This window comes from Perca fluviatilis, chromosome 3 (assembly GCF_010015445.1).
Source record: "Perca fluviatilis chromosome 3, GENO_Pfluv_1.0, whole genome shotgun sequence".
Lineage (NCBI taxonomy): Eukaryota > Metazoa > Chordata > Actinopteri > Perciformes > Percidae > Perca > Perca fluviatilis.
The window spans coordinates 15,238,669-15,258,324 of record NC_053114.1 but is presented as its reverse complement, the minus strand read 5'-3'; the positions used below and the strand labels follow the sequence as shown (position 1 = coordinate 15,258,324).

Genomic DNA, 19,656 nt, shown 5'->3' with positions numbered 1-19,656 from the left:
TACCACTGTCTCACACTTGTACAGTAAATAGCTACACCAACCAGCAAGTTAGGTGCAAGCCGCCCACCAGCACTTCTAAAGCTCACTAAGAAACACGTTATCTCATTAATGTCAAAAAATCAAATTCCAGTGACTGACAGTGGGACTGTTTCTTGGCAGGAACCAGTTGCCAGGCTACCAGAAAAAAATGTCAGGATGTTACTGCTTGCTGGCGGGAAATAGTCCGGCACATAACCCCTGTGAAAAATCACAACTTGTCATTTTTATCACTTGGGGTTTTGTACCGCTTAAGCAAACGAGGTATGATAAGTTCATTAAAGTGCCAATATTATGCTCATTTTCAGGTTCATAATTGTATTTTGAGGTTGTACCAGAATAGGTTTACATGGTTTAATTTTCAAAAAACACCATATATTTGTTGCTGCACATTGCTGCAGCTCCTCTTTTCAACCTGTGTGTTGAGCTCTCTGTTTTAGCTACAGAGTGAGGCATCACACTTCTATCCCATCTTTGTTGGGAGTCGCACATGCACAGTAGCTAGGTACTGTGCAGTAGCTAGGTACTAGCGGTTAGCGTTGCTAGCGGTTAGCCACCTCGTTCTCAATGGCAAAACACTGCTACAACACACAAGAGTTCACCCTAATCTACAAAATAAATAGTATAGTACTACTTACAAGTCCCTCGTCTGCAAGTATTCCACGCAAAGTTGGAAGTGCGCCCTCATTTAGAAGAAGTCTCCCGGCTTATCCTGCCTCGTACTGACCGAAGCTGGAGAAACAGCTAGCTGATGTGGTATTAGCTAAAGTGGTTAGCACACACCAAATGTTTCGGCCGATGACGTAGACGGCCCTGCCGATTTTGACCAGCTCACCCGGAGACTGAAGGCAGGATACATTCAGAAAACTGTAGGCCTATCTCACTCAAAACAGCATGGATGTTTTTTTTTTCCAAGTTTGTATGCGTGTGGAAGCACCAGAGACACAAAATAACACCCTAAATCCCGGAAAAAGTTATTTATTTCATAATATGGGCACTTTAATGAGTTTTAGAGTTGCTAGTAGGCAGATTTTGTTATGGTTGCATAGATCCAGGCTAGCTGTTTACCATTGTTTCAAGGCTTTGTACTAAGCTTAGCTAACTGGCTGTAGCCTTATATTTACAGGACAGATTTGAGGCTGGTAGTCTTCTCACTAACTCTCTGCAAAAAAGAAAATAAGCATATTTTCTCAAATGTAAAACTATTCCTTTAAACTTTTTGTTGTTTGGGTTGCTTTGCTCTGCTGCCTCTGATGATCCAGTTGTTGCTGCTGTTCAGACTTTTTGGTGTCCCCTCTTGTTTGCACCACCATGTTTGACTGTGTTTCTGTTTAGGATGGGTGTGATTGTGTTATTGGCATACGGACAGCCTTACGCCTCTTTGTGTTTCCTCTGCAGTTGGGAGGATGTGGCATACTGGGGGTGGGAGTCTGGCTCTCCGTGACCCAGGGAAACTTTGCCACCCTATCATCATCCCTTCCCTCCTTGTCGGCAGCCAACCTGCTCATCGCAGTGGGGACCATCATCATGGTGATCGGCTGTTTGGGCTGTGTGGGAGCTGTCAAAGAGAGCCGTCCTTTGCTGCTGACGGTGAGTTATTTGCCAGGATGGTTTTTGATGTTATCCCTGACTTTAAAACACAAGGCTGAGTTGGTGTATTGATGCCATGTTACATTGTTGTTGTTTGCATGACAAATAACATCACTAACTTTCATAAAGCTTTGACATATCTCATATAGCATTAGTTTCTGTTTCTCTCTATCACTGATTGATACGGCTGGTGATTCTATTGTGAACAGCTGCTGTCTGGGTGAGCTTTACTGTGGAAAATCTCTTCATTTTACATTTGAGGTTTGTTTTTGATTAACAGAAGCAGACTGAATAAGCAACATGAGTAATTACAGTATGTTGGCACAGTTTCTACAATGTATTTTGGGTTGTTAGATGTGTTGCTATACAATGCACAAGGTGAACATGGAAAGGTTTTTATATCCAACTGACTGCTTACAATATGATGACAGCTCATTTTAGCAGCTAATGCTAATGTTAGCTTCACAGACTGACAGGATTTGCAGATTTGAAGCCAATTGTCCTGATGGTTAAGATTATTAAGCTTTAAACAATGATATGATATGGTTGTAAGTTTAACTGGGACATTCAGACTTCTGACCGCTATCCACCAGCTGGAAGTTTACACTCAACAGTTACAGAGCTAGCTGTTAACTGCCTGTCTCAAAATGATGTGATGTCAAGTCGTTTATTTAGAGAAAGACGCACCACCGGGAAAAAAAATACACTCTGTCCTTTCAAACATCAAAACGATGAGAGAAACCACCTTTGACCAAGTTTGAATAGTACACACAGGAATGTTAACAGCCAAGAGCTTTCCTTTGTGGTTCATTGACAAACCCATAGAAATAACATTAATTAGCATAGCTGCAGCCATTTCAATTTGCCATCAAAATTGATGGGCATGACTAAATTCCTCTCCGGCTTGTTCAGAAATTGTTATACATGTTAATAATGAAGTAAAGGCAACACTAGCACAGGCAAAAAAAAAAAATCAAAAATGAGAAAAAAAAACCTGGAGGTTACTTCACTGCAAACAATTGATTAATTGTGGAAATTCCACCTTTATTCAAGGACAAGTCTACACCGAGACACCAAAGTCAACGTCAGTACACCTATAATATCACACACAGGCAGTTTAATCCAGGCAAACAATGCATAATACATTTAGCAATATAACCTCCATGACATAAACAACTTGTACATGTCCATACAACTGCAGCAGCTATTTTGCAGGCGATAAAGGGACATTGACAATATCTCACTATTTCTCACTGCACTTGTTGCCACAATGCTTTTTCTTTGTGAAATTGTGTTAAAGAAGCCTGGAAGCTGATATCACCACCATTGGAATGATTTATATATGTTTGTAATATATTATACTATACTACTATAAATGTCACGATATGATATTATTGTGATTTTAAACATATTGGAATATTCTGTGATATATCATTACCTTTTTTTTTCCCAATTTCAAATAATGTCCCCAAAAGGAAACAGAAAACAGTCAACATCTGTTTTATCTAAAAAGATGTTATCTCTGTTTGTTCATCTCACTTAGATTTTATTGCTGCAACATGGGATTGTCAAGCAGACAAACTGACCAACACAAATATAATAATAGATCGATACTTGGCGTCTGCATTGATACAGTATTGCCATGGAAAATATTGCGATACTATCCTGTATCTATTTTTTTCCCCACCCGTACTTCCCCGGTTATGTTACTTGAAGGACACAGCTGCTAATAAGCTACAAGCTGAATTCTGTGTCAGTGGCAACAAACCTGACATTTCCCACACGTTGCAATCCAGAGACATGTTTACTAACTTGATGAAAATCAATGAGAACACAGCTATGGCAACATAATGCTACATAGCTACTGCATTTTTAAAGAAAAATTATTTAATCTTTCTATTAAAGGTGAAAATTATATTTTGGCTTATGGGCCATACGGGAGTGGGGCACTGGCCACAGACATTGCTGTTTATTTTATTCAGTTATAAAGGATAGTTTGGATCTTATGAAGGGGTTTGGCGGACGGCACGCCATATAGTAGATATGGTACTGGAGAAGTCCTATTGGCTATTATTTATCACGAGGGCTTTAAAAGTACTGGTGATGTAAAGTCCTTCATGGCAATGATTTATTGTTTTTATTTTTCTTGTATAATTGCATTTTAAATCATCTACACTCTCTTTCCAAGTCAAAATTGCATTTAAATTTTATGTGCTGGTTTTTATACCATTATTGATATAAGCTAAAATCGGCAGTAGAAATGTGGACACACTATTCAGCTTGCAAATTGATCAAAAATGTACAAATACAATGTGGTTACCAACAGTTTACCACAATTAAGGATCATAAATGGTGCCCCAAATTGTCCTTCTTTTGTTTATTATAATGTATTATCACTAATAAATAAAACTGTGGATAGCAGACAAGCAACAAAGAAAAAAGTATAAGTAAAAATTAGAAATTTCTAAATGAGCCATGATGCTTTTGGTAGGGTCTGACACTTGGCTGATTTGGAAAGGATATATTTATATACACTCACGAATATGCAAATCAGGAGATAGGAAGTGTTTGACATCAAACATTTTTCTGCTCTGATCTACACACATTTTGCTCCAATTTCAAACCAGGCATCCCTGATAAAGCGTAAACCCAAGCTCCTTAAAAGATTGATAAGTATTTTGATAAACAAACAAGCTAACACCATCAAACACCAACACTGCGCAGCATTTAAAAGAAAAAAATCATTCGGCGTGGGGAAAAAATACAATTTATCATTAGAATAATGGCACAGCAGGAGTGAGCAATTATGGGCTCTGTGGGAATGAGTCTTGGTGTCGATCATTAGCAAGATCCGTGACATTTTCCCCACAGTGACCAGACCCATTTTTGTTCTGTGTCAACATACAGTAATGAGACCAGGCAAATTATAAGTCTGCTTCATGGAGATTTAAAAAAAAAAAAGACTCCTCTCCCTTCAAATTTCAAGGCTAATTAGCATGTTGATAGCTGATGAGGGACGCAGAGTATTGCAGTGTCACTTTGAGATATTTGAGGAATTACTGTTGCGCTCTGTGCTGGAAAAAGAAAGATTGCTTTGTGTATGTGTCATGTTATTTGTAGCAACAAAACATCAGTTAGTGGTTTACAGTTAAAATATGCTTTTGAAAATGTAATTCTGTGATCTGGATGACTTCAAAGACATTTTAAGCTTTTAATATGAATTTAAAACTTCATTCCAACATAGCCAGTATGCTTCTTGTGTGAGCTCCAGTATTGCAGCAGGCTTTGGCAAAAGTTACTCAAAAAGAATATGGGTCGCAATATTAGTGGAAACAATCAAGAAAGGAGCTTTTAAAAAGGGCCTTGAAAACCTATTTACTACCAACACATTCTCACTCCCATCGCATAAAATACAGAAGCTTGGTCAGGTGCCTTTGGCGTTATTATTGGCGCTAATAGTCTCCTTTAGCGTCATATCTAAACGCGCTTTATCTAAACACGCTCGGTCGGGACTATTGGCGTCACTTTTGAGGCAGTTAGGTTAAGGAAAAGGTTGTGGGTGGGCTTATAAAAAGTTACATTTCCATGACACGTGGGACAAGAACGGGACAGTTGGGTTTAGGAAAAGAAGAACGGGACAGTTGGGTTCAGGAAAAGAAGAACGGTACAGTTGGGTTCAGGAAAAGAAGAACGGGACAGTTCAGTTTAGGAAAAGAAGAAAGCGACAGTTGGGTTTAGGAAACGTGACACGTGGGACACGATCCCCGGGTGAAAGTCCTGTGTTGTTTGACCCATCCACCACCCCGATCAACCTCCCTATGCGGATTTTCAGGCTTTCATACTACTCGTTACCGTTGTCGCTCTTAATGCTACGTCATCTTCAAGCGCCGTGTAGCTACCCGGTGCGTTCTACACACACGCTGAAGGGTGCTTTTAGCATCGTATCTGACGCTGACAGCCACTGCCCAAGCGTCCGTATTTTACGAATTTGGAGTGAGAACGGGTTGTTACTACAAGTAATAAATCCACCACTGTATGTTCTGCCAAGGTTACAATAGAATTGCAAAAGGATGTTCTAGTAAATGATGTTGTGGTGTTTTGTAAAATTGTGGTGTATATATTATGCACAGGAAACATTTTTGTACATGTCTTTGTATTGTTGTCTTTTTGTTTATTGGTACGTTGTTTGTATGCACTTTTTTTATCTTGCACTCCTGACTGCAGATCAAGTTTCCCATTTGGGATGATATTGACTTTAAGGAAAAGTCTGAAAGGAAAAGTCCAGTTAATTTTCTGCATAAACAATGTAGGCAATCTTTCAAGACTCAGAGAGACATGAAACTCTCCCGCTTAAAGCACAGAGGATTAGCAACTGCAGTAACAAAAATATATGGTTCTTTGATTGAAAACTCAGAAACATAAACACCTGTCAACTTAAAGTGCTCATATTATGCTTTTTGGCTTTTCCCCCTTTAATTTATTGTGTTATATATCTTTTTTGGTGCATGTTATGGGTTCAAAAAGTGTCAAAAAGTCCACCGCAAAGGCAGTTACCATCTTCCAGAGAAAACATTGGGCCTCATTCACCAACCGTTCTTACGAAGAAATGTGTTCTTAAACCCTTCTTACGAACTTTTTACGAAGATTCTGGCATTCACTAATGTTTTCTTAACTTGGATTTGTTCTTGGCTAAGAACAAAATCTACGAACACTGAAAAGCACTCTTACGCACAATTGTGTGATGACAATTTGCTCCAAATGATTGCTTACTGCATTTTATTTAATTCTACAGTCGTTTACAATGATAGTATTGTACTGTAATTTATTTCTGATCATTTGTTGAAAAAAATATCATAGTATGCAAAAAAAACACTAACACTGCAATTTACATCAGCAATTAAACTGATTAAATCTTGCGTTATTTGGTGATTGATCGCTATTTATAGGGCCAAAATGCAGTGGTAGAATGTAACAAAGTACAAATTCGTCCTAACTGTACTTAAGTAAATTTTTCACGTATCTGTACTTTACTAAAGTAGACTCAATAGTGCATAGCCTACTTTTGACTTTTACTTTGTTACATTTTGCAGCAATTATCTATACTTTCTACTCCACTACATTTCTACAATGTTCCGTTACATTTTCTCATCAGTTTCCCCCCTGCCAAAACGTCTCCCTGACCGTCACACGTTTGTCTCACCAGTAAAGTGTGGTTGCCGTAGATACTGTATGGGGCACCGCTGATCCAAGCCGGCTCCGGTGCTCCAGAGCCCGGGCGCAGCGCCGCTGACCCTCGGTAATACAGCCCCCGGTAAAAGTGAAAATGAAAACGTTTGTTTTTATTATTCCCGTTTTTAAATCAAAGTTCTATATCTATTTCTCTCCACAGCGTCGTTTACTCCTCCGCCAGGCTGCGTAAGACGCGTTCATATCTTATTTATTTGGCTGGACCTCTTCACATCTCCCCATTTGCGCTGCTTCACACACTTTATTTGCTTACTTGCATGGTTAAAGAAAATAAAATACATCCATGAATAAAACCAACCGCATTCCGATTCTAACAACACATTTCCGTTTTATGCTGGTTAGGATAGGAACTTTTTTTAAAAGCCAGGCCCTGTTTGTGGTAGTGGACATCTTCTACTTTTACTAAAGTAAATATGTCTCTGGTTATTTGTACTTTAATTTAAGTACTGAGATTCAGTACTTCCTCCACCGCGGCTCCGACAATCTCCGAAAACCTGTCTCCCAGGAGGTGCACAGGAAGTGTCATGTCCTTATATGGGAATTTGCGGGGCGTTTTCTTATGCTAATTAGGAACAACTGGCACGCGCTTTCAGTTACGAAGATGTGGGATTCATCAATCCTAAGAACACAGATGCGAACAATTCTGCTGTTTAAGAACACGTCATGAATCTGACGTAGACTTTTCTTAGGAACCTTCTTAAGAACATATTTAAGAGAAAACTTAGGAAGATATTGGTGAATGAGGCCCATTGTTCACAAACTGCTCCAAACAGCTCTGTTGTAGTCCAGCCTTTACTTCTGTGACAAACGTGCGTGACTTTGTAACACACGTTATTATGCTCGCCTAGCTGTTAGCATGGCACGCCCTCATACTCTGCTAGCTTGTCTCAAACCGTGCGATTCCGTTAGTGCACTGACTAGCTAGCAGTGCTTTCCTAGGTACTGCGCATGTGCGACTCCCAACAAAGATGGAACAGAAGTGAGATGTCTCACTCTGTAGCTAAAACAGAGAGCTCAACACACAGGGTGAAAAGAGGAGCTGTAGTAATGTGCAGTACAACAAAAATATAGTGATTTTTGAAAAATAAACCACATAAACCTATTTTGGTACAACCTCTAAATACAATTATGAACCTGAAAATGAGCATAATACGAGCACTTTAAGGAGAAAAGTCAGACATTTGGGTGTTTCCACTGCTAACAGCAAGCAAAAGCTAAAATTCAACAAATATTCAGCCTTTTCAAATCACTTCAGTTCCAGGTTTTTCTGTAAACTTTGGATGAACTCTGCAACAATTTGCAACAACTAAATTCCACTCCATAGCAACAGAAACTTACTGGAGTTCTGCCATCACACTAGGGTTGCCAGACAACCAGGGGAGGCCTCAGGATAGCAGCCTCCCCTGGTTCTCCCTGGTCAAATAGTGAACTTTAGAGAAGATGCCAGGTTTATTTTGTTACATTTGGACAGAGCCGTTTCTGCCTTTTTCCAGTCTTTATGCTACATTAAACCACATTTTGGAACAGAATCCAATACCTCTCAATTTTAAAAAGAGCCATTAGAGGACACTGAATTTCTCCAGAAATTCAATTTTCAGTGTTATGGGTGATTAAAGTGATGTTTCACACCAGTAAGTCCAGACAGTCAATATTAGTGGAAGTCAAAGGGTGGAGGTTCTGTGACCTAATATCCCTACAAATTAGTCAGACGGGTGAGATCACTGTGGTGGAAATGGAAGCAGATTGTTTACTGAGCACCTCTTACATGGGTCTGAGATATAGAGCCTCTAAAAATGATTAGACCCACCACATAAAGAGAGAACATGGCTATCGCCGAATCAAGTGATTCACTCCATATACACTCAAGGCAGGAAAGATCCCAAAAGGTATTGATTATGGAGGCGCTAATGGACTGTGTGCCTGACATGACTGCTTCACCAGTCAACACACAAAAAGCCTTTGTAGCTTTCACACTGCGTGGAAATCACAGCATGGATCCGCACAAAGTAATCAATCCCTGTGCCTGGACTTTGATTATAGTTCTCATCCAGAGGCCCTGCTAACACATCAATCTCTGCTTAACAGGCATATCAGCACTGCTGGCCCAACAAGTCATAACATAAATAACAGTTACATGCAAGGGAGAGTATACATTTTCATAATGTGTGCATTGTCCATTTAGTCTTAAGTGGCCAATAAAAGCTGGTGCTATTCAGATACATTAACGTCTACTTAAATGTAGAGTAAATATCCACAACATAAAGCCCAACTATCTAGTTACTAATTGCAACACTGTTTTCTGTGCTATGAACGACTCTATTGCAATAAAATAAGCTGCATGGAAATACTTCAAGAAAAGCTTAACCCAGAGGAGCTCTATGCTGGCCGTTGTGAGTCGGTGTCCTGCAGGCTTTTGTTCCTCCCTGAAGGTGTCAGCTAGATACAGACCAGCTGTGGCTCATTCACCACGTCCACACGTACCAAAAAAATCTTTTTTCCCCCCGTCTTCCCTGGCATAGTTTCAAGAATATTAGCGTCCAAATGGATCCATTTGTAAATGACTCAACACGCTACTTCATATTCCAGGCCTATAGATGGCACTGTTCCTTCTACAGAAATTCACCAAAAACGGAGAAGAAGAGGCGGAGCATGCCCATTTGAAGAAGAAACCCAACACAAGAAGAACATGATAATAATAATAATGATAATATACACCATTACACATGTCAGTATCTGTATCCCATAGGCTTGCACAGTGAAGCAGTAGCAAGAAAAAAAAAACTACAGATTTCCTGGTTTTACATGCTTAGTGTTATCTGTTGATGAGAAAAGGTCTTAAAAAATTATCTTTCTTGCTATCGCTCTGTCTGTGACTACATGATCAGGATGAGGATTTCAGGGATGAAAGCAGGCTGCATTTACTGTAAGATACAAAGAGAATTGTGTGACGGTTTATATATAGGCATGTCATACAGTGCAGAAGTAGAAATTAGAGTTAATGAGTTAAGTACTTTCCACCACTGTGGAAAGTCCTTAACTCATTAACTCTAATTTCTACTTCTACTCCACTACATTTCAGAGAGAAATGTTATACATTGTACTTCTCTATATGCATTTGACTTCTCCTTACTTTCAGTTTAAGCTTTGAAAAACAACAACATAATAACCTTATAAAATACAGTTAATTGTTAGATTAAACCAGTGGTTCCCAGCCTTTCTAACATGTGACCTTTCATATAAAACCAATGTCTAATTGGGGCCCCTTGTGACATTTCAGATATATGAGTTGTTAGCAGTTTTACCAAAGACTAATTTCTCCTTTATACTTTTTAGATGGTTTAATTTAACTGTGAGACTCAAAAGGTAAATTATCCAATATTTCACAAATACAGGAAAGATTAAAGTCCCAAAAATGAATATAAATGTTTTGCAGAACTTTGTTTTCTTTCTCTGCCTTTAATCCTCTACCTTCAGATTTATCTTGTGACACTTGAGGGGGGCCCGACCCCAAGATTGGGAACCACTGGACTAAAAATACTGCATATTAAGTAATTAAAACTAGCTCCACCTCAACCTGCTAGTTTTCTTGCAAAACAAGTACTTTTACTTTAAGTACATTTTGCTTACTTGTACTATGACTTAAGTAGAGTTCTAAAAGAAGGGCTTTTACTTAATGGAGTATTTTATATTGTGGTATTGGTACTTGTACTAAAGGATCTGAGTACTTCTCCCACCACTAACAGTAGATTGTCAAGTCTAAAAAAGAGCAGAATCTCTGAACATAAGAATGTTGCTTGACAACAGTTTAGAAAGCTACAGCATATAGCTTTCAGCTCCATAGAAGGCATGTTTATAACCCTATTTCATTCCTTTTACTCTGATCCACTATAAATCTTTCATATAGTTATGCTGCTGGAAGCCCCTGCTGCAAACAGAATAATGTATTTCAGTTTGAATGATGACAATTCAGGAAAACATATTGAGCCTGTTTTGGTCCTTTTGTAATGGGATCCGAGTCTTTGTTTATAATAATTTATTACAGTGAGACACTAAGCACACACCAGCACAAAAGAACCCCAACTTCTTTAGATTTTAGCTCAGATGTATTGTATCTTTACTTTACTTACACACACCTTATTTTAAGCACAAGCTACCACAATTACAACAGATGTAAATGTATTTTCACTGCCTGCTGTTATAAACAAGAGTGTCACTGCAGTCTTATAGGCAAAAGCTTTTTAAAGTAATTTTAAGCAAATAATGCTGTTCTTTATTTCACTTCTCAATTAAAGCTTTTTTTTTTTACTTTTCAACCAACTGTTTTTATTATTATTATTATTTTTTATTAAAGGTCCCATGACATGGTGCTCTTTGGATGCTTTTATATTGACCTTAGTGGTCCCCTAATACTGTATCTGAAGTCTCTTTCCCGAAATTCAGTCTTGGTGCAGAATTATAGCCACTAGAGCCGGTCCCACAATGAGCTTTCCTTAGTATGTGCCATTTCTGTGTCTGTAGCTATTGAGGAGGAGAGAGGGCGGGGGGGGGGGCCAAGGTGGAGAGTGGGGGTGTGGTCTTGACGAACTGCCACTTTGCTCATTTGAAGATGTCTCTCTCTCATGGGTGGGCCAAATCCTCTGGGTGGGCAAAGCAGAGAAAGGGGAGGTAACCTTGTTCCTTATGACCTCACAAGGAGCAAGATTCCTGTAGTATATAGGGCCGCGCACTGATACACTTAAGGTTAAGCACCCGTGCGCAGGGATACGGGGCCTTAGAACAGTCAGGGTGAATACGATGTCAGACGTGGCTACGCTTGTTGGTCGTATGGTTTGTGTTCCATGTGGTTATAAATGTAAAATAAACTTCTACTGAGGAACCTACATCTGCCCACTATCATGGATATTACTACGAAACACTACATGGTGTCAGAAGTCGGTCCGATTTGTCATCTTGCCTGAAGAAATAAACACCGGAGTTTCCTGTGCTGCTGGAGCTGCAGCTAACAGGTACACGGCGAATGTGGATTAGCTAGCTGCAAAGGACATGCTAACTGACCGAAGATGGAACAGTTTAAGCTACCGTCACCACTGGTGTTAACAGGCAATTTGGGAGAAAATTGGAGACGATGGGAACAGCGCTTCCAAATATACATGACCGCGAGTGGTGCAGAGGAAAAGGATGAGAAGGTCCGCGTAGCCATTTTGCTGCACGCAATAGGGGAAGAAGCACTGGAGGTGTACAACACACTTAAAGTTGATCTGGATGATGACGATAATATGGATCATATGGATGATGAGTGGAATCTTGGATGCCTTCAAGGCATACTGTTTGCCAAAGAAAAATACAGTGTTTGAGAGACATCAATTTTGGGCGCATCCTATGGCAGAAAACATCTCAATTGAGAAGTACGTAACAGAACTGAGGCAGAAAAGTAAGGACTGTGAGTTTGGCGCCTCAGAAAATGATATGATTAGAGACAAGATTGTGTTTAGTTTGAACGACCAACGCTTGAAAGAGAGGCTCTTGAGAGAGCCTAATCTCACATTGGAGAGAGCGATAGACACGTGTCGTGCCGCAGAAACGGCAAAGGCTCAGATACAGGCAATGGCCGCGGCTCCACAGGAGAAAGCTGTGCATGTACTCCACGCGCAAAACCAAACGAAAGCAACCACACAATAAAATGAAGCAACAGCCAACACAATGGACACAAAGCAAAGCACAAAGCAACACATGTCAAAAATGTGGGAAGTCACACCAGCCACGCCACTGCCCAGCATATGGAGTGACCTGCAACAAATGTGGTAAGCAGAACCATTATGCAAGGATGTGTGTGACAGGACAAATACAGCCGAGAAAGTCTGTACATGAAATAGATACAGAAATTGATACCCTGTTTATTGGAACAGTGGATACAGACCAACTAGATGCTAAAACAGACAAGTCCTGGTATGCAAGTATAACTGTTGGAAACAAGCCCGTCCGATTCAAGATGGACACCGGAGCAGACGCCAATGTCCTGCCACTGCAGGTGTTCAAATCCTTGGTGAGGAGCGCCAGACGGAGAGGAGATCAAAGCTCAGCCTGAAATCCACTAAGACAGTGCTCACGGTGCGGGGGGGCGAGGCTGAAGCCAGAAGGCACCCTCACACTCACATGTTCCACCGCAAGGGACCAAGCTGATCTTACATTCTATGTATCAAGGCACTCCCCTGTACCCATCTTAGGCGGGGAGGCATGTGAACAGCTGGGTCTGGTCAAAAGGGTGGATGTGGACACGTTGAAGGTGAAACGCCTAGCGACGAAGGACGACTTGCTAACCCTGCACCCAACAGTCTTTGAAGGTCTTGGTGAGTTTGATGGTGAATATCACATCCACACGGATCCTAACATCACACCAGTGATACATGGGTGCAGAAAAATACCACTAGCAATAATGGACAAACTTAAAGACACACTTGACCGCCTATTGCAGGCTGATGTGATTACTCGAGTGACTGAACCCACATCATGGGTGAATAGCCTGGTGGTCACTGAAAAAAAAGACAAGAATAAACTACTGGTCTGTTTGGATCCCAGTGATTTGAATAAGGCAATCCTGAGACAGCATTACTCCATTCCCACAACAGAGGAGGTACTGAGCAAGCTTGCTGGGAAGAAAATATTCTCTGTGCTTGATGAGAAAGATGGCTACTGGCAGGTGAAGCTGGATAAAGCATCATCGCTGCTTTGCACTTTCAACACCCCATGGGGAAGATACAGATTCAAACGCCTACCTTTTGGAATCAAATCTGCAAGCGAAGTCTTCCAGCAACGCAACTGTGAAACCTTCGGAGACATTGAAGGAGTTCATATCATTGCTGATGATATGATTATTGCGGCTTCTACAGAGACGGAACACGACGAGATACTACAGAAAGTGTTGGCCAGGGCAAAAGAAGCAAACGTGAAATTCAATAAAGACAAAATACAGTTTAAAGTCGACAAAGTTAAATACATGGGACATGTTGTCACTGCAGAAGGCGTGAAGGCAGACGAAGCGAAAATCAAGGCCATCACAGAGATGCCGCCGCCTACTGATAAAGCAGGACTACAACGTATGCTGGGTATGATAAAATACCTCGCACAATACATTCCAGGTGAGGCCACCCTCACAGCACCTCTGAGACAGCTGCTGCGTAAAGACATGATGTGGCAGTGGCAACACGACCATGATGAAGCCATCAAGAAGCTCAAATTGGCACTTACAAATGCACCAGTGCTCAAGTTCTTTGACCCAAAGAAACAGCTGGTCATACAGGCTGATGCATCTAAGGACGGTCTAGGAGCATGTCTGCTACAGGAGGGACACCCAATAGCCTATGCATCAAGAGCGCTGACTGAGCCTGAGAGGAATTATGCGCAAATAGAGAAGGAGCTACTGGCCATTGTGTTTGCTGTCAGGAAGTTTCATCAATATGCTTACGGCGTGAAAGTTGAGGTTCATTCAGACCATAAACCTCTGGAGAACATCCTTAGAAAGCCCTTGGGCACAGCTCCGTCCAGATTGCAGAGAATGTTACTCCAGCTACAGAGATATGACCTAAAAGTCTCCTACAAGCCAGGTAAAGAGCTGCTGATTGCAGACACACTGTCCCGAGCTGTCATACAAGAACAAGACGCAATGCAGGAGGGCCTGGCTGAAGAGAAGGTGATCTACACTTTGGAGCCCACGGAGGCTCTCAGCGCAGCGGCTCTACAAAAGCTCAAGGGCGAGACACAGAAAGATGAAACCCTGCAGCTCCTACAAAACAGGCACAGACATGGCTGGCCACATCACAAGAAACAGGTGGACAGTCGTGTGGCACCATATTGGCCTATCAGACACACTGTGTCAATGAGAGACGGCATATTGTTTGCTGGGGACAGAATAATCATTCCAAGCGTCTGTAGACAAGAAATGCTACATAAGCTACATGTGGCGCATCAAGGAATACAAAGAACAAAGGCACTGGCCAGAAAACACTTTTACTGGCCAGGAATGACAAAAGACATTGAACAAATGATTGAAGCCTGCAGCACATGTCAACAGTTCCAGTCGAGAAACCAGAGAGAGCCGATGATCTCACATGACATACCTGAGCTCCCGTGGCTCAAGTTGGGAGCAGACATCTTTGAAATTCATGGTCAGTCATATCTCTTGATGGTGGACTATTTCTCAAAGTACCCAGAGGTACTGAACATTAGGGACAAGTCATCACATACAGTCATCAGGAGGATGAAATCAGTGTTTTGCAGACTAGGAGTTCCAAAAGAGATTGTGTGTGACCACGTTCCATTTTCAAGTTATGAAATGCATGACTTTGCATCATCATGGGGCATAGAACTCACTCACTCTAGCCCACGCTATCCTCAGTCTAATGGCTTAGCAGAGAGAATGGTGAAAACTGTGAAGCAGGTGATTAAGAAGGCACAACAAACAGGAACGGATCCTCTCCTTGCACTTCTCACCCTGAGGAACACACCAGTCACAGGTATGGAATATTCTCCTGCTCAGCTGCTTATGGGCAGGGTACTGAGGAGCACTCTACCAAGCTCCAGTTCCATTCTCCAGCCCGCAGTACCCCAGAATGCACACTCTGCTCTCCAAGACCTACAGAAAAGACAGCAGCGGTACTACAACAGAGGTACGAAGCGGCTTCCTAACCTGTTTCCCGGCGACACTGTGCACATGGAGACTGCACAGGGTTGGCGTCCAGCTATGGTGACTGAGGAGAGAAGCGAACATCGTTCCTACAATATTGTATCCTCATCTGGCCAGCACTACAGACGCAACAGGCGCCATCTGAGGAAAACGCCAGTCTGCACTCAGGCGACCTCTGATGCAGACTTGGTGGATGTAGACCTGCCAGGCTCAACGGGTACGAGTGAAGCAGAGATTGCAGACTCTCAGTCTTTATCCACACAGGCTCCAACTCACACCAGGAGCGGGCGAGTCATTAGACCACCTGAGAGGTTTAAAGACTTTCAGATGGGTCGACACTGACAGTTCGAGCAGGTGATGTCGAGCTTTGCTATCACATCTCGTCAGGCTTAAAAACAAAATGAATAAATAAATAAATGACAGTAAAAAAATAAATAAAAAAAAATAAACAAAGATGTGAAATGTTAGGTTATCCGTTCCAATATTATGATGACTGTTTGGTAACATATCTTCGCGAGAAGTGAAATGTGAAGTAATTATTTCTTTTTTAATATATGCTATCTTGTGCTGAAAAGTTGCCTATTCCACATGCCTTTTACTTAAGATAAATGTTGTTCAGTCAGTGTCTTGGGTGTGTTGACAAATTAGAAGAACATTACCAAACAAATGTCTGCTAGTACATCACATGATATTCAGTATGGATTAGGTGGGCAATTCAAGTGTTGAAGGTTGATCATCATGTTAAGAAAGGGGGATGTAGTATATAGGGCCGCGCACTGATACACTTAAGGTTAAGCACCCGTGCGCAGGGATACGGGGCCTTAGAACAGTCAGGGTGAATACGATGTCAGACGTGGCTACGCTTGTTGGTCGTATGGTTTGTGTTCCATGTGGTTATAAATGTAAAACAAACTTCTACTGAGGAACCTACATCTGCCCACTATCATGGATATTACTACGAAACACTACAATTCCAGATCGGCCCATCTGAGCTTTCATTTTCTCAAAGGCAGAGCAGGATACCCAGGGCTCGGTTTACACCTATCACCATTTCTAGCCACTGGGGGACCATAGGCAGGCTGGGGAAACGCATATTAATGTTAAAAAAAAACTCGTAAAGTGAAATTTTCATGCCATGGGACCTTTATCATGATTGGGAAGTTTACGCTTTTAAATTAATTATGTTTCATCAAGTAAGCTTCAGAATGATTCCCCTGCACTTAACTTAATTGGCACACTATGTTTGCTTTGCTTTTATTACCAGCCTTTCACGATTTATAAACAGGTTGCAGAAATGAACTGTAAAAGATGAAAAACCCATTTGATAGAAGTAACCTATTCATGCAGCAGTTTGAAATTCCTCATTCAATGTATAGTTTCTCAATCGCTTTGGCACAATTGTCGAATGACTATTGAACTTCCTCAAACTATATGACCATTCATATGAACATTAGGTCAGTTGTTCACATGACTATAGTCATTTATGCTTTGGCACAAAATGCACAGAGTGAGCCTTGCAGATCAAAATACTTTTTGCAATTTGCTATTGAATCATATTACTCTTAAATGCAATTATACACGTTCATTGTGTAAATCCCTACATACTACAAAATAGAGTACCCAGCAATCACAATAACCCGTCACATATATATTAGATACATAATAGGTATGTGGTTTTGTTGTAAACGTTTTCAGATGAATAGACTTAGGCTATATGGGGAACAATACAATTTCCTCGCAACCAAACATTAACAGGTGACAGGTGAGGATGTCACAGCAGATTGTTGTGGGGGGGCTGCGCAGACCCCTAGGGAGTCCTCAGAGTCAATGCAGGGGATCCTCAAAATTATTCTTCTTTTTAAAAAAAAACAATTTTAATTTAAAAAGTCTTATCATGAATCCAACATATTATTAGCAAATATGAATCCCCACTGCTTCTTGGCCTTCAGTCAAGGTAGTCACTAAGGCCATCCACATATGTGTGCCACATGTATGTTTAACATTAAAACAGGATTTATAAAGTCATGCCAACAATTATTAGGCTATTTGAATAGCTTAGTATTCTATGCAAAAAAAGGTATGTATAAAGGCTCTAGGCTGCCCTACAAGTTATTGTGGGCTCAGTTTAATATGCAACTTCATTTTATAAAATATATGTAATAGGGGGTCCCTGCTCCACCTTCTTTCAGTTTAGGGGTCCTTGGCTTAAAAACGTTGAAGGCCCCTGATCTAAGCAATGATAAAGGAACCTTTTGGTTTGATGGCAATGATTTATTCATGGATGGATTTATTTAGATTTGAAACAGGAGTTATATTATTTAGATTGAGAAATTACTTTTTGTAAGTCAGAGAGTGATGTGCTTATGTACCACGTGGTGTGAGGATTGTACTTAGAGTTTTGACAATTGTAACTTTGTTTCAGTAAATGTGCCAAAGTGACTGAGAATTGTATTATATTCTAAAAGCAAAATGCAGTCTTCTGCCATCAAACTATCCCATTAATTCTGCATTTTGCCTGTGGTCTAAAGAAGGCAAGACAACTTTATTTATACAAGTTTTCTGGGAGTTTGTTCCAGATATGTGGTGCATAAAAACTGAACGCTGCTTCTCCATGCTCAGTTCTGACTCTAGGGATAGAAAGCAGACCTGTCCCGGATGACCTGAGATGCTTGGGTGGTTCATAATGTGGCAGAATATCAGAAAGCACCCTAAAGCATTCAGGGCTTTATAAACCAACAGAAGTATGTTAAAATCAATTACTTGAGAGACAGAAAGCCACTGTAAAGACCTCAAAACTGGAGTAATGTGATCCACTTTCTTGGTCATAGTGAGGACTCGAGCATCAGCATTCTGAATAACCTGTAGCTGTCTAATTGATTTTTTAGGAAAACCTGTAAAGACACCGTTACAGTAGTCAAGTCTACTGAAGATAAAAGCATGGACAAGATCTACCAAATCCTGCTGAGACATAAGTCCTTGATATATGTGTCTGGTGATAGTAGGCTCACTTTGTAATTCTCTTAATGTGGCTGTTGAAATGCAGGTCTGAGTCCATGACTACACCAGGATTTCTGGCTTTGTCCGTTGTTTTTAACATTGCCGATTGAAGCTGAGCACTGACTTTTAATCGTTAAACTCTTTGGCTCCCAGAACAACCACCTCAGTTTTGTCTTCATTTAATTGAAGAAAGTTCTGGCACAAATTGTTGAAATGTTAAATGCACTCTTTGTATTGGCCCATGGTCCCTGTCGATATGGTTATTTAAATTAGTAGATTCAAATTAACAAAATTTCTTATTAAGAGCATATTAATGGGGTAATATTCAGAGAGCCACAGGGGATGGGTTTGTTTGTTTTCCAAGCGCTGGTGAGCATCAATTTCTAATTCTTAACGATGTCCCTTTGCTCTCTGCTGTGATTTCATGGTCTCAAATAAACACCCCAAAAACACAAAGGAGAATAAGCAGATATGACATTTTTTCTGTCACTTCTATGTTCATTTCTTCTTTGTGACTGTGTTAAGGTTGAAGTTTAAACGTTTAGGACTACAAAACAATCATCATAAACCATTAGAGATCGACAAACTAAATATCCATATAAGACGCAGAGCAGCATATTAAATATCAAGTCCTTTTTTTTTATAAAATGACTATAAGTAATGACTAGGCAGCTATTTACAGCAAAAAAGATAATCCCCCTTTCGCTATCTGCCCAGCACCAAACAACAAGTTAATATTCTGCAGCTAAAGACTCAATTTTTTTTTTTATAGATATCAGATATCTTTTTAAGAGTTGGAGGAGACCAACCTGAGTGAAAAGGAAAGTGATTATCAGATATTTCATTTGACAAGTAGCTGGAAACATTACTCCAAATAAATGCTAATGTTCTGGTTCCAGAACTCTGAATTGCTGTATACGTCTGAATTTTTCAGCTACTGAAATAGCATGGCATTGTGCCCATTGTCAGTTTTTCCCATCATCTTCCTGCCAGAGCCAGAACAATTGACCAAAAAGGCCACGAAATTGAACACGTGTGTGAAATATAAGTCACAGCTTACGAGTTGGGAGATTATTATGTTTTATCAACATTACATACATTGTTAT

At 40.5% G+C, this 19,656-nt stretch overlaps 1 protein-coding gene across 4 annotated transcripts in view; it reads left to right on the top strand.

Annotated features, from left to right (window-relative positions):
- The window catches only part of tspan4a (tetraspanin 4a), a 174,340-nt gene that overhangs the window by 97,735 nt on the left and 56,949 nt on the right, over nt 1–19,656 (top strand). For all 4 annotated transcript variants that reach the window (XM_039795901.1, XM_039795900.1, XM_039795898.1 and 1 more), the window contains one exon: nt 1,435–1,626. In XM_039795901.1, coding sequence (XP_039651835.1) covers nt 1,435–1,626 — 192 coding nt within the window. The remainder of the gene's footprint in view (nt 1–1,434; nt 1,627–19,656) is intronic.